The sequence below is a fragment of the Narcine bancroftii genome, chromosome 3 (genome assembly GCF_036971445.1).
Source record: "Narcine bancroftii isolate sNarBan1 chromosome 3, sNarBan1.hap1, whole genome shotgun sequence".
Lineage (NCBI taxonomy): Eukaryota > Metazoa > Chordata > Chondrichthyes > Torpediniformes > Narcinidae > Narcine > Narcine bancroftii.
In genome coordinates this window covers 78729065-78745381 of record NC_091471.1, presented here as the reverse complement: position 1 = coordinate 78745381, position 16317 = coordinate 78729065, and the positions used below count along the sequence as shown (strand labels likewise).

Sequence of the window (16317 nt, the reverse complement as noted above, 5' to 3'; positions counted from 1 at the left end):
AAATGAGTGCGGACCTCCTGAGTTCATTGGTGTGGAAGATATCTCTGGTTGCATTCAGGTAGGCTTGGAAGCAGTCTAGCCAGTATGTGAACTCCTCAGCTACGTCGGGGGACAGAGGGTCTATTAGTAGCATACCTGGCTTGAGTAGCGCTTCCATCGTTTAGGGAATAAGCTAATAAAATTGTAGCGTGAATAAAAGCTCTCATGACTGGAGGGAGAACAAACTTATAACTTATAGCTTATAACTATGGGCAGGGTTTCACAGTGGTCTTCAGAAGGATTCTGGGTTTAGGCAGGAAACCAGGGTGGAGTGAGCAGATGGGGGTGGAGCAACCATAAGCATAACACGCTACCGGTGAATCCCAATTCACTGCACATATAAAGGGGGAAACGAACTTGGCCCATAGAAGTTTCTTTGTCCTTTTATGTATGTAATTTCAGCTATTCTGAGTTTTGTCTCAAAATATTGATCTTGTAGCGGCAGCTACACTGCTCTTGAAAGAACACACACACAACCAGACGGGTTGAGCTCAGTGAGCAGACTAGTTTATTGCAGGCTGCTGGGCTGCACTTATACTCCCAGCCCGGACCTGGCTGAGAACCGCGCTGGAGGGCGCTGACGTCACCTGGGCGTCACGTGGTCCCCCAGCATGGGCTTCTGAGCCCCATGTTGGAAGGAAGGGAAAACCCACGACCGCGTCATTTTGGCCGGCTGCCCCGCCGCATGACTTACAAGTGGGGCCAGTTCGCCTGTCTAGTGGTGAGCTGCCACACAGCCACCCCCAGAACCGGCGCCAATGTCCTTTTTCGCCGGGCGGCCTCGCTTCTTGGGCTGGGCTACGACTACGGGCTCAGTGGGATTGAGGTGCGCTGGCTTCAGCCTGTCCACGGTAAACAGCTCCCGCCTGCCGCCAATGATCAGTGTCAATGTAGAGCCGGAATGCTGTACAACCCTGTATGGCCCCTCGTACGTTTGCTGCAGAGGTGCTGTGGTCGGGCCCCGCTGAACGAAAATGTACTCCGCGGAAAGCAGTTCGCTATGAACGTGAGATGGGCGGGTGCCACGCCTGATCAGTGGTGGGGGTCTGAATGAGTCCAAGTGTACCCTGAGGTGAGGAAGAAGTTTGTGCGGCGACCGCTGGGGATTGTGAGGTGCATTAACGAACTCACCAGGAAGTGCCAGCGGCGCACCATAGACCAGCGTAGCTGATGACACCTGCAGATCTTCCTTGGGAGTGGTGCGGATGCCCAGGAGCACCCAAGGCAGTTCGTCCGCCCAGTCAGGACCGGTGAGGCGGGCCATGAGTGCCGACTTAATGTGACGGTGCAGACATTCGACCAGTCCATTGGCCTGCGGGTGGTAGGCCATGGTGCGGAGTAGCTGGATCCCCAACCTGTTGGTGAGCTGTGCCCAGAGCGCAGATGTGAACTGGGTGGCCCGATCACTGGTGAGGTGACCCGGGATGCTGAACCGGGCGACCCAACCATGCAACATTGCTCGGGTGCAGGAGTTGGTGGAGGCGACTAGCATCGGGATCACCTCGGGCCATCGAGTGGTGCGGTTCACCATCCTAAACAGGTAATGGTTGCTCCGGGAAACGGGTAAGGGCCCGACGATGTCCATGTGAATGTGGTTGAACCGTTCCCGGACGTGCTCGAACACCTGTACGGATGCCCTGGTGTGCCTGTGCACCTTGGACGTCTGGTAATGGGTGCATGTTCTGGCCCAGCCCGCGATCTGCTTCCGCAGCCCATGCCATATGAACCATTCTGCCACCATCCGGACCGTGAACCTGATGGACGGATGAGAAAGGTCGTGGATGAGACGGAAGACCTGTCTGCGCCACTGATGTGGAACCACTGGCGCGGGGTGCCCATGGAGATATCGCACAGGATGGTGCCTTTGCTGCTTGGAGTCGGGAGATCTTGGAACCGCAGGCCCATGATAGCGGTCTTGAAGACACTTGTCTCCTCATCAGCTTCCTGGTCCCGGGCGAGCTGGTTGAATTCGAGGCCGGGTGTCAGCGCGCAGATGGCCGGTTGTGAGAGTGCATTGGCAACCACATTGTCCTTCCCCGCCTTGTGCCAAATGTCGGTGGTAAACTCCGACATGAAGGAGAGGTGACGCTGCTGGCGGGCCGACCAGGGATCCTCTGCCATTGCGAGGACCTGGGTGAGGGGTTTGTGGTCAGTGAAGATGGTAAAAGTCCTCCTCTCCAAACAATAGTTGAAATGCCGCACTGCCAGGTACATGTCCAGTAACTCGTGGTCGAAGGCACTATACTTGTGTTCTGGTGGGCAGAGCAGGCGGCTGAAGAATGCCAGCGGCTTCCAATGTCCATTCACCTGCTGCTCTAGGACGACATCAATGGCTGTGGCAGAGGCATCAACAGAGAGTGACAAATGCAGGTCGGTGTGCGGGTGTGCGAGCATGGTGGCCTTCACGAGGGCATCCTCGGTGGCCTCTAATGTGGTGCAGGCTTCTGGGTTCCAAGCAAGCATTTTGTGCTTGGCTGCGATGAGGGCGAATAGCGGCTGCATGATGCGCGCCGCTCACGGAATGAAGCAGTTGTAAAAGTTGACCATACCCGCAAACTCCTGCAGCCCCTTGAGGTTGTCCAGGTGTGGGAACTCCCTGATAGCGGTGACCTTTGCAGCGGTGGGCGTGGTGGTATGGCCCAGGAACTGCATGGACTCTTTCCCGAACTGGCACTTGGCAGGGTTGATGGTAAGGGGAAATCGACCAGCCGAGAGAAAAAGTGATGTAGGTGGGCCTTACGTTGCGCCCGGTCCTTTCTGGCGCCGAGGATGTCGTCCAAATAAATAAAGACGAAATCCAAGTCCCTGCTCACAGAGTCCATGAGGTGCTGGAAGGTCTGAGTGGCATTCTTGAGCCCGAACGGCATGTGCAGGAATTCGAACAAGCCAAAGGGGGTGATGATGACCATTTTGGGTATGTCCTCAGGGTGCACCAGGATCTGGTGATATCTGCGCACCAGGTCAACCTTGGAGAAAACCCTTGCACCGTGCAGGTTGGCCGTAAAGTCTTGGATGTGAGGGATGGTGTAACAGTTAGAGATGGTTGCCTCGTTGAGCCGTCGATAGTCTCTGCAGGGATGCCAGCTGCCGGAGGCTTTCGGAACTAGGTGGAGCGGCGAGGTCCTCGGGCTGTCAGACCGCCGAATGATCCCCAGTTCCAATAGGTGCGAAAACTCCTCCTTCGCCTCCTGGAGCTTGTCAGGCGGGAGCTGGCGTGCCTTGGCATGAACCGATGGGCACTGGGTGGGATGTGATGGAACACCCCATGGCTTGGCGAGGTAGTGGAGAACTGTGGCTTGAGGAGTGTCGGGAACTTGTCCAGGATTCGCTGGAACTCATCTCTGGGCATACTGATCATGGCCATCTGCGGTTGCTCCGAGTGGGAGGCGAACGGCCTGCAAGGTACGAGCGTCCACCAGGCGCCAACCTCGAATGTCCACCAGAAGCCCGTGTGTGAGGAGGAAGTCTGCACCCAAGATGGCATTTGGGAGGGAAGAGATGGTGAACCTCCACGTGAAATTCCATTGGCCGATCTGGAAGTGGACTGTCTTGTCTCCACACGTCCAGATTGCTGTTGCGTTGGCTACAAAGAAGGGAGGTCCATGAGGTTGGTTCCTGGACTCGACGGCCATGTCCGGGATGACGCTGATCTGGGCTCCAGTGTCAATGAGGAACTGTCGGCCGCTGACTGAGTCCCGTAGGTAGAGGAGGCTGTGTCCCTGGCCAGCCACCGCAGCCATTAATAGTGGCCAGCCTGGTCGTTTCCCTGGAACGAGAAGGGCTGACGACACTTCCGAGCCTTGGCTCCCCAGCGCTGGTGGTAGAAGCAGAGGCCTGGATCAGATGTTGTGGCCTTGGTTATGCTCTTGGGGGCCCCTGCAGGGACCAGATGCTCTACCACAGCGCTAGGGGAGGACTTGGCATCGTCGTGCCCATGCCTCATGACCTGCTGGACCGCTGAGCCCTCTGGGAATCGTGCGAGCAATAGCTCTTGGGCCTTCTGGGTCACTTTCTCTTCAGTGAAGCTCTCTGGATGTCCCTGGGCATATGGTCGAGGAAAATGCGCTCGAAGAGTGGGCAGTTGGTGTGGTCACCCATGAGCGCGAGCATCTTGTCCATCAGCTCCATTGGGGACCTGTCCTCTAGGGCGTCGAGGTGTAGCATCCGAGCGGCATGCTGGTGTCTGGATATTCCGAGGGATCTGGTAAGCACTCGCTTGATGGTCTCGTATTTGTCTTTGGTGAGTGGGTGCTGAACGAGGTGCAGCACGCATCTGGTGGTGGTCTGGTCCAGGGTAGCGACCACATGGTAGAATTTGGTCTGTCGTAACTGAGCCTCTGTGAGTCCGAACCAGGTCTCCGGCTCCTGAACTCAGAATTCAGGCAGTTTCACGGCTATAGCACTAATCCCAGGCTCGCTCATGATGGGTTCAAAGACATTTGAACCAGTCAGAGTCACCAATTTTAGCAGCGGCTACACTGCTCCTGCAATAACACACACAACCAGACGGGTTGAGCTCAGTGAGCAGACTAGTTTATTGCAGGCTGCTGTGCTGCACTTATACTCCCAGCCCGGACCTGGCTGAGAACCGCGCTGGAGGGCGCTGACGTCACCCGAGCATCACATGGTCCCCAAGCGCGGGTTTCTGAGCCCCGAACTAGAAGGAAGGGAAAACCCCCGACGGTGCTATTTCGGCCAGCTGCCCCGCCGCGTGGCTTACAAGCGGGACCAGTTCGCCTGCCTTGTGGTGAGCCACCACAGGTTAATAATTTCTACCCGTGGATGTTCTCCGACCTGCTGAGCTCCTCAGCAAATCTTTGTTCAAGATTCCAGCATCTGTACTTTCATGTTGAACTAAAATGTTGCTTTTGTACTGTGAAGTGACATTCAGTAGATTGTTATTTGATTAATGTTTGAATAGAACCGTTCAGCATATTTTACTTTTCCAAGTTTAAAATGGCTTTCTTATTTCTATAATATAATTCAGGCTGGAATATACTCACCTATTCTCACAAAGCTTGAATCTATTTATGCATGAAGCTCTGATCATGTTGTTAACACTTGTGTGAACCTCTGCTGCATTAGCAGGAGACAATAATGCTTCAACTCAGATGGAAACATGCATCTCACAGATAATATACATTAATAGATGGCAGTTGTAGTTTTGGGCCACTTTTCTTGCATAAACATTATATTAGAATTCTTGCATTAAATGCTGAAAATATGTTTCTAATAAAATTAATATTTTGAGTTGTATTTTACAATATATAAATAATTTAATTCCAGACTTGAAATACCAATGTGAGTTGCAGTATTTTTTGTTGAAAATATGGAAATAAGTGTTTCACAAAACATTTTAGCACATTTCAGGTCCACGATGTTATGTTGACCTACAGTGCCCTCCGTAATGTTTGGGATAAAAACACTTTTTTCCTTTATATGCCCCTGTGCTCTGAAGTTTTAAGTTTGTAATCAAACAATTCACATGTGATTAAAGTTTAATTTCCAGATTTTGTGCCCTCCATAATGTTTGGGACAAAAACACTTTTTTCCTTTATATGCCCCTGTGCTCTGAAGTTTTAAGTTTGTAATCAAACAATTCACATGTGATTAAAGTTTAATTTCCAGATTTTATTCATGGTTATTTCTATACATTTTGGTTTGACTATGTAGAAATTACAGCACTTTTTACATATAGTTCCCTCATTTCAGGGCACCATAATATTTGGGACATAGCAATGGTATTGATATTAGTTATGTTTAAAACTTTGGTGAATATCCCTTGCATACAATGACTGCTTGAAGTCTGTGATTCATGGACATCACAAGGTGCTGAGTATCTTCTCTAGTAATGCTCTGGCGAGCCTCTACTTCAGCCATCTTCAGCTCCTGTGTGCTTCTGGGGCTTGTCCCTTTAAGTTTTCTCTTTGTCATATGGAAAACATGCTCAATTGTGTTTACTTTAGGTGACTGACTTGGCCATTCAAGAATTTTCCAGTTTTTAGCTTTGAAAATTCCTTTGTTGCTCTTGCACAGTGGTTTTCAAACATTTTCTTTCCACTCACATGCCACCTTAAGTAATCGCTATGCCATAGGTCCTCTGTGATTAGTGGGGGATTACTTAAGGTGGCATGTGAGTGGAAAGAAAATGTTTGGAAACCACTGTTTTAGCAGTTTGTTTTGAATCATTGCTGAAGGATGAAGCTTCGTCCAATAAGTTTGGAGGCACTTGCTTGAACTTGAGACCCTCTGAATTCATTTTGCTATTGGCATCAACAGTGAAGATAAGTGTGCAAGTACCTGTGGCAGCCATATATTCCCAGGCCATAACAACGCCACCACCATGTTTCACAGATGAGGTGGAATTCCTTTACGCCTCCACACTTGGCTCTTGTCATCATTCTGATATGGGTTAATCTTGGGATCATCTATCCACAAGACATTTTTTCCAGAATTTTGCAGCTCTTTTAAATACTTCTTGGCAAACTGTAATCTGGCCATCCTGTTTATGTGGCTAGCTAGTGGTTTGCATCTTACAGTGTAGCCAATGCAATTTTGTTCGTGAAGTCTCTGTAAACAGTAGACATTGACACATTCAAACCTGCCTACTGAAGACTGTTTCTGAACTGTTGGACAGACTGTCATTAGCGGTGGAGGTTTGTGATCACTGAGCTCACCAGGATGCTCTTTCTTATTAATGATGTTCCAAACAGTTGATTTTGGTAATCCTAAGGTTTGGGCAATGTCTTTTTCTGTTTTATTCTTATTTTTCAGCCTCATTATGGCTCCTTTGACTTTCATTGGCACAACTCTGGTCCTCGTGTTGAAAAATGGCAACTACAGACTCCAAAGGTGATCAAAAGCCTAGAAGCAAGCCTAGCTCTCTTATATCTGCACCAATGAAGTAATTAAACATACCTGAGTAATCACTAACACCTATGAAGCCAAATGTCCCAAACATTAGGGTAGTGCTGTAATTGCTGCATGGTCAAACCAAAATGTACAGAATATAAATAACTTTGAATAAAATTTGCAACGTGCACTTAAATCAAATGTAAATTGTTTGATTACAGATTTAAAACTGTGGAGCATAGGGTCAAATAAAAGGAAAAAGTGTATTTTCCCAAACTTTATGGAGGGCACCATGTATAAACTTGTTCAACAAACTAAACCTTCCATACCTCACACCCATAACCTATTTTTCCTGTATCTATATATCTGTCTAAAAGTCTTTTTAATGTTCCTATTGTATCAGCCTCCACTACCATCCCTGGCAATGCATTCCAGGCATCCAGTAATCTCTGTGCCTTCATCCTTGTAAATCTTCTCTGCACCTCATCCATGGCCTCCTTATTCTTCCTGTATTAAGGTGACCAGAAATGAACACAATATTCAATGTATGGCCCAACCACAGTTTTAGGAGCTGCAACATTGCCTTTCAACTCTTGAGCTTAATTCCCCTAACTAATGAAGGCCTACATACCATAAGCCTTTGTAACTACCCTATTATCCTGCATGGCAACCTTGTGAGATCTGTGGATTTGGTCCACAATGTCTTTCTGTTTTTCCATACTGCTAAGAATCCTGCCAATAACCAGGTGCTCTCCCTTCAAGTTCACTTTCCAAAATCACTCATCCAGATTGAACTCCATCTGCCACTTTTCTGTCCAACTCTGAATCGTGTCTATATCCTGTTCTAATCTCTGGCAGCCTTCTACAGTATCTCCAACCATGCCATCTGCAAACTTACTGACCCATCCTTCTAGTCTCTGCCAAAATATTATACTGCCTAGTCCCACTGACCTGCACCTAGTCCATTGCCATCCCTACCCCTTCCATCAATGTTCCCGTCCAATTTTTTCTTAAATGTGAACATTGAGCCCACATTCACCACTTTCAGCTGGCAGCTTGTTCCACACTCTCTGTGAGTCTACTACTTCTTCATAAAACTAATTAGGCTTGTGAGAAATGAACTTCCTTTCACAAAGCCGTGCAGACTTGCCCTGAGAAGGCTATACTTATCTAAATGCTCATAAATCCTCTCCCTAAGAATCTTCTCCCTTAATTTGTGCTCCATTGACTTAAGGCTTGCTGGTTTATAATTCCCAGGATTCTTGCTATTCCTTTTTTAAACAAGGGGACTATATTTGCCATTCTCCAATCCTCCAGTGCCTCCCCTGTTGCCAACATCCCATCAATCTCTTCCTGTCATAATCTGCAGTCAGTCCCAGGAATTTATCAATCCAAATGTTAGTAAGAAGATTCAGCATTTCCTTTTTCTTAACCTCATCATGCTCCAGCATCTAAGTTTGTTCTATCCTGACCTCACATTGACCAAGGTCTCTCTCTGTTGAACACTGAAGCAAAGTATTCATTTAGAATCTCCTCTACTTCCTCTGCCTCCAGGCACACGCTTGCCTCCCATATCTTTAAGTGGCCTTACTTTCATTCTTCAGAATCAGGATTTATTGTCATGAACAAATCATGAAATTTGGTGTTTTGTGGCAGCGTCATAATGCAAGCATTCATATTATAACTGTAAAAGAATAAAAATAATAGTGTTTGAAAAGTAAAGCAGTGTCTTTGGTTCATTGATTACTCCAGAATCTGATGGCTCCTGTACCTTTTTCCCAATGGTAACAGATAAAGAGGGCATGGACTGGATGGTGAAGGTCTTGAAAAAAGAGGCTGCTTTTTTAAGACACCGCTTCATGTAGAAGTCCTCAGTGGAGTGAAATCTGATGCCTGTGATATCATAGGCAGAGTTAGTAATCCTCTGGAATTTATTCTTGTCCTGAGAGTTGGTGCCTCCATACCAAGCAGTGATGCCACTAAGAATGCACCTGTACAAGTTTACGAGAGTCTTCGGCGACTTACAAATCTCCTCAGGCAGATTGGAGGCTCCAGCACACATCACTGGAGATGTTCACACCCAGGAATTTGAAGTTCTTGACCCTCTCTACTACTGAGCCCTCAATGAGGGCTTGGTCATATTCCCCCAACTTCCTCCTGAAGTCCACAATCATCTCCTTGGTTTTGCTGATGTTGAGTGCAGAGTTGTTGTCATTACACCATTCAACGAGCAGATCTGTCTCCCTCCTGTACGTTTCCTCATTGCGTTTGTGATTCTGCCTACCATTGTGGTGTCATCGGCAAACTTGTAGATGGCATTGGAATTGTATCTGGCCACATGGTCTTGGATATATAACGAGTAGCGCAGTGAGCTAAGCACACGTTCCTGGGGTGCACCTGTGTGGGTAATCAGTGAAGAGGAGATGTTGTTTCCAATTTGTATTGACTGTGGTCCTCCGATGAGGAAAGTCAAGGATATAGTTGCAGAGGTGGAGTACAAAGTTTGCAGCTTCTTGACCAGCACTGAGAGAACAATGAAGGTCGAGCTGTAGTTGACGAATTGCTGTTTTCGAGGTGACCCATGGCTGAGTGGAGAGCCAGTGTATTACATCTGCTGTGGAACAATTGTGATGATTGGAAAATTGCAGTGGGTCCAGATCTTTGCTTAGATACGTGTTAATTCTGGCCATGACCAGCCTCTCAAAGCATTTAATCAAGTCGAAGTTAGTGCTATTGGGCGGAAGTCGTTGAGGCAACTCACTCTTCTCTTCTTGGGTATCGGGATGATTAATGTCCTTTTGAAGCAGGTGGGAACCTCTGACTGTCACAATGAGGTTGAAAATGTCTGTGAACGCTCTGGCTAGTTGGTTGGAGCAGATTTACAGTACCCTGCCAGGTACGCCATCAGGGCCTGATGCCTTGTGAGGGTTCACCCTTTTGAATGATGTTCTGACGTCGTCCTCAGAGACAGATATCACTGGGTCCTCAGCATATTCAGGGATTCTAATAGGCACTGTTTCATTCTTCTTTCAAAGCAGACATAAAAGGGGTTCAGCTCATCAGGTAGTGATGAAGGATCCTAGTCATCTATAATGTTTGCCCTCGCTTTGTCGGCTGTAATATCTCTAGTTTCCTCCAGAAATGCTACTTTGCCTCAGAGATGACCTTCCGCCTGGACTCCTTGTAAAGATCCTACTCTCTGGCCTTAAATGCCTTTGCTCTCGCCCTCAGCAAGTTGCGAATTCTCTGATTCATCCATGTTTTCTGGTTGCGGAACACCCAATATTTGCACATAGGCACACACTCATTCATGAAGGTCTTGATGAAGTCGGTGACACCTGTTGCATATTCATTTGAATCTATGGATGAGCTTTTGAATAGGTCCTAGTCCACCATTTCAAAGCAGTCCTACAGACACTCCTCGACCTCCCTTGACCATACTTCTTCACAACTGGTAGTGTCATCCTTCTTTTCTTCACACATGTATACAACATCTTAAGGCTTTCATTAATACGACTTGCCAAGGCCTCCTTGTGCCCCCTTCTATTTCTCCTAAGTCCTTTCTTAAGTTCCATCCTGGCTACCATAGAATTCTCATGAGACCTTCCTTTTTTTTTGTTGCTTCCTTAACCTTCTGTATGTTCCGCATAACCAGCTGTCTCATTTCTTTTGTCAACCACAAGTCCCTTATCCTACCATCTTTTCCCTGTCTCAGTGGGGCAAACCTCTCCGGAACCTCACGCAAGCGGTCCCTAAACATCTTCCACATTACTTCTGTATTTTTCCCTGAGAACATCTGTTCCCAGTTTACTCTCTCTGGTTCCTGCCTAATCCCATCCTAATGAGCCCTTCCCCAATTAAGCACATTATTATTTTGTCTACTCAAAATGTTTCATGTTTCTTTGTTGAGTAATTGTGCTTTTGCAACACTAAATGTTTGTCTTTTTCCAATAGGTTACAGTGCTATATTTCGCCAAGAGTGCTGAACTGTCAGGAATTCATTCCCAGGTGCTTTCTGTACCACAGCAACTAACCTCTTTGCAACTATGGCAGGAAATTGTTAAGAGACATCCAAGGTACTGCAATTAGATACTTTTTATAAGAATGTGCATTTCTAGCCCAGGAGGTGTTACTAATCTTGGTCTTGATTTCTTGACTTTTCAACTTCTCCTAGGGCTGCTTTATTATTATTTTGACTTTCGGAATATTTGTATATAACATCCTAAACTAAAATAAAGAATCCTAATAATGCTAAGTTGGTGTGCAACCAATTTTCTTTTTGATTTTAAGTGACAATGTTTTCCATTTTTCTAATATCTCAAATTGGATTATTTCACTGGACAATTTTTTTGAAAATGTTTTCTTCCTTAAAAAATGGACGATAATAATAAGCAACTTCAGGCTGAACACAAAGATACTTTCAAATTTGCCGTACCAGGTAGGAAGTTGAGAAACATGAAATGAACTTTTATTGAATTTAGCATGCTTAATTGCATAATTAGTTGACACATTGTGTAAGATCAACTGACATAAAAATGTTTCGCAGCTGATTTTCTTTTGTACTCCATCTCTTGTGTCAGTGTCCAACAATAGTTGGCCAGCATTGATGGATTCCAGTGGCCATGGTACTGCTTTTCCATGGTCGCAATGTCCTGTTGAAACCTTCAACCGTGTTCGTCACTGACTGCACCAAGATCAGCGGGAAAGAGGTCCAAGTGTGAATGCAGAAAATACATTTTCAATGACATGTTGCACTTCATAGTTTTGTATGCTTGAAGTAGATTTACCGTAGATAGTCATTTACTCATTGATACCAATAGTTGAACCCCACTTTTTTTTGGCCTCGAGTGCCTGCCCATCTGAGCTCCTGACTGCGAACCCTTGCCCTGGCCACCTGGCCATTCAAGCACCCAGTGCCCAGCTGCCCGCCCACTGGAGCTTCCGATGCTTCGACTGCAGATCCTCTCTTTGGCTGCCCTCTCACCGGAGCTCCCAATGCCCTGCCCGTAGACCCTTGCCCGAGCCACCCGACAGCCCAGCCCCTACTCTGACCTAGTCCCAGGCAGCCCCAAAGTTGGACTCACCACCTGGTTCTGGCCATCTGAGCTCACGACACCTTGAATGACGCGGGTACTGACCGCAGTCAAAAGTATGACCCATGCAAAAGTCAACCCCCAAATTTGACATAAAAAAATCAAAAATTACACAACTATATATAGACAAATATAATAGGAAATCACAGAAATAGGTTATATATATATTTTAAAAAATGGTATGTGATAGGCAAATTTTAAAGTGATTTTTCTGATCAGCAACTCAAAATCCATAAAATACAACCAAAAGTTTTCAGGAAGAAAAATCTTCGTTTTCCTGTGTTATCAATTTAAGAATAGGACACATGTAGGTCACATAGCACTGTTGTCATTCGTGAATGAATAAGATAACTGGTGATCTGAACTCGCCTCAACTTCATTTTCTTGCTCAATTCCTTGTACTGTAGTTGAAGAAATTTGTTTTAGCCTTGAATATAGTCAATTATTTTTAAATTTAAATGTATTCATACAGCACGATAACAATCCCTTTCGGCCCACAACCTCATGCTGCCCAGTTACGTCCAATTAACTTACATCCCAGTTTTGTTTTGAACAGTGGGAGGAAACCCATGCAGACATGGGGAAAACATACAAACAGCGTTGGATTTGAACCCTGGTTGCTGGCACTGTAACACTAGCCACTATGCTAACCGTGTGGTTCACAATGCTCTGGGATAGAGAATTACAAAGATTTGCAATAATCTGTATGAGAAGAAAGACCTCTTTGTAGAGGAAAAGATTTTAACAGCATAGAAACTGACTCCTCGGCCCAATATGTACATGGAGTTTTTTGACCATCTACTTTCATCCCATTTTCCTGCATTAGGACCTCTGTTTCATGTAGATGACTCATTACTTTGAAATTGATTTCTATTCCTGAATTTGGACTGTGAGGGGAAACTTCCTGATAGCAGTTTACCTGTTAATTACTTTCAGAATCTTATATAATTCAACAAGATCACATCCCATTCTTAGAAAGTCTGATCAATGTTGGTCCAGCTGGTTTTGTTATTAACTGTTAGACAATCCCTTCAATCCAAGAAGTCCCTTGCTTGGATCTTCCCTCTCAGAGATGGAGTGCTCTTGCCTCACTAGAGGCTTCACCTTTGTTCCCTTTCGCCCACACCTTAATGAGTTCTGTGCGGGCCACAATCCTTAACTCTTCCGTTGTCTCTGAAAGCGTGACACTTCCAGAACCAGGATTCTCCACCCCTTACTGAAAACCCCTTCTCCCACTTTAAATCTTCTTCTTCCTCTTGGATACTTCATCCTGGGCGCTCTCGATCTTTTTATTTCCAATTGCTGCCGAGACATCAAAAGTCTCAACTTCATCACTTCCATCTCTTATTCCAATCTCAACTCTGAATGCTCTGCCCTTCACTCTCTGCACACATCCAAACTTCACTATCAAACCTGGAGACAAGGATGGTGCTGTTGTGGTCTATTGCACTGACCTCTACCTCGCTAAGGCCAGATGACAGCTCTCAGACACCACCTCTTATTTACCCCTTCAACAGGACCCCACCAAAGAACTTGAAGCCACCGTCTCAAGTACCATCTTAAACCTCATCACTTCTGGTCATCTCCCTCCCATGGCTTCCAACTTCATTGTTTCCCATCTCTGCATTGCTCAGTTCTACTTCCTACCCAAAATACATAAACCCAATTATCTAGGTAGACCCATGTTTCTGCATGCTTCTGCCCCACTGTAAGAGTATCATCTTATCTCAATTCCATTTTTTTTCTTCCTGGTGCAGACTTCCCTACCAGTATCCATAATACCTCATATGCTGTCCATCTGTTCAAAAAAGATCGAGAGCACCCAGGATGAAGTCTCTTCAATGACTTCCAAAATCTTGCACTTGCCCGCCTCATTATCACGGATGTCCAATCTATTTACACCTTCATCTCTCATACAGAAGCTGAAAAGCTCTTTATTTCTTTCTTGACAAGAGACCTAACCAGTGCCCCTCCACCACCACACTCCTCTACCTAGCAGAACTGGTTATCAACCTCAATAGCTTCTCCTTTGACTCATCCCACTTTCTCTAAATCAAGGAGTAGCCAAGTATACCCATGTGGATCCCAGCTATACCTGCCTTTTTGCCTGCTTTGTGGAAAAATCCATGCTACAAGCCTACGCAGGCAAGGGTCTTCAACTCTTCCTCCACTACATTGACAACTTCATCATTGCTGCCTCATGCACCTGGGATGAGCTCATTAGTAATTATGGTATGAATGACAAATAAAGGTGACTTGACTTGACAACCCTTTTTCATGCCCAGTCCTCTGCAAGAATTCTATTCCTTTATCTCAATTCGTATCTGCTCCCAAGATGAGGTCTTCCAGTTCAGAGCATCTGAGCTGTCCTCCTTTTTCCAAAATCGTGGCTTTTCTCCATTTCCCGCTCAACTGCCCTGGTCCCCTCTTCCCCTAAATGCAACAGAAACAGGATTCTTCTTGTCTTTACCTACCACCCCACCAGCTTCTGCATCCAACACATTACCCTCCGCAATTTCCGACACCTACAACATCACGAGACTCGTCTTCCCTTCTTCAGAGGGACTGCTTCCTCAGTGATTCCCTCATCCACTTATCCCTTCCCTCTTATCACCCCTTTGGCACCTTCCCTTGCAGCCACAGTGTCACATTTATGTCCACACTTCCTCCCTCACCACCATTCAGGGCCCCAAACAGTCCTTCCAAGTGAAACAACACTTCACTTATGAATCTGGGGAGTTATCAACTGCATTTGGTGCTCCTGTTGTGGTCTTTTGTATATTGGAGTGTGGTCGCAGACTGGGAGATCACTTTGCTGAGCACCTTTGCTCTGTCTGCATTAACGACAGGGATCTTCCAGTGGCCAAGCATTTCAATTCTGCGCCCCTTTCTTGTGCTGACATGTCTTCCCATGGCATCATGAACTGTCAAACCAAGCCACCCGTAAATTCGAGGTGCAACTCATAATATTTCCATCTGGGCACTCTCCAACTGGATGGAATTGACATTGACTTCTCCAGTATCTGCACCCACTCCCTGTTCTCTCTCTCTTTCCAAACCCTCTTTCCTCCAGCTCTCCAACCCCCTTCTCTCTCCATTCTCAGAGCCATCCCCCCTCCCCCTGTTTGCTGGTGTGCCCTCCCTCCTTTGTCTATCTATTACCTCCTGTCTGTGGGCCTGTGCTCCTCTTGTTGCCCTTCCCCCATCCCCACCATTTTATTGGGTTGACTGGGTTCAAGGCCAAAATGTTGCGTATGTATCTTTATTTTTGTATATAATGTACACTGTTTAACCTGCTGCATATTGCAGCATTGTGTTTTTATTTCAATTCTGCAGACTAGCATGTTTTAACCCAGGAATTTAACTTGGTCAACCATCTCTGAATTCACTCCAATGCAAATATATCTGTCCTCAAATAATGAACCCATTACACCAGGTGTAGTCTTGCCCAAGTCCTGTACATTGTAGCAAGACCTCCCTGTGGTGGAACATAAAAATAATAGTGGGGCTGCTGTAATGGCGAGCTGCCGCTGGTGTGGATCTGTGAGAATAGAGGCTGTTTCAAAGATTTCACCCGCCCAGTCCTAATGCTGGAGGCTCCATACAGGCTTTGGATGTTAAAGGTGTTTGGAAGTAAAATCCTGCAACTGCAGGTCTGTGCCCAAGATGGCAGCACCTGTGCTGGGCAGCGGGCATGAGGGGTTTCAGTCTATGGGGGATCAGTGGACTGGCGTTGAGCACCAGAAATCTGAAGAACTTCCACTGTTGAGAAGGAGAAGCAAAACAAATGAGCCTATACAATGGTATGTTGACCAAGGCAGCAGGCCAGTGAGGGGCTCAGCGGCTGAGGGACCCAGACAGGCTGCAGGTGACTTGAGGTCAAAGGACTCTCATAGACTGTGGACTACTGGAATCTGGATCTTTGGGTGAAAAAAGGTATTGGAACTGGGATTTGAAGAATGAGACCAAAAAGAACTCCAGAAGACCCTCGGGCACTAAAAGCTTCCTGATCATATTGGAGGTTTGCATCTGGAGCTCGGGTTGCCTATAGATCAAACTGGGGTCTGTGCAGGAGTGATAGAGACAAATCCCACTCAAGGACTCTGAAAGAACTCTCTTTTGCTTTTCTTACTCCTATTGTTAGGGGCACTGGGCAACGCTCATGGCGACTGTCTGCCCTATGGCAGACAGCATTTAAAGTATATCATGTACAATAGGTTACATTTTTAATGTACTCTCATGTGTCAATAAAAGTAACCTTGAAGCTTGTTATAACTTACCAACTTAAAAATACCCATTTATTTCTGATTTTCTATTAATTTGTCAAAACTGG

General features: G+C 46.3%; 1 protein-coding gene across 4 annotated transcripts in view; it reads left to right on the top strand.

Moving 5' to 3' along the window:
- Positions 1–16317, top strand: part of mocs2 (molybdenum cofactor synthesis 2) — an 84300-nt gene that overhangs the window by 7369 nt on the left and 60614 nt on the right. For all 4 annotated transcript variants that reach the window (XR_011353476.1, XR_011353475.1, XM_069924334.1 and 1 more), the window contains exons 2-3: positions 6814–6891; positions 10846–10967. Coding sequence is in view for 2 of the 4 variants with exons in the window: in XM_069924334.1 (XP_069780435.1) it covers positions 6814–6891; positions 10846–10967 (200 nt within the window). In the remaining 2 variants the exon portion in view is untranslated. The remainder of the gene's footprint in view (positions 1–6813; positions 6892–10845; positions 10968–16317) is intronic.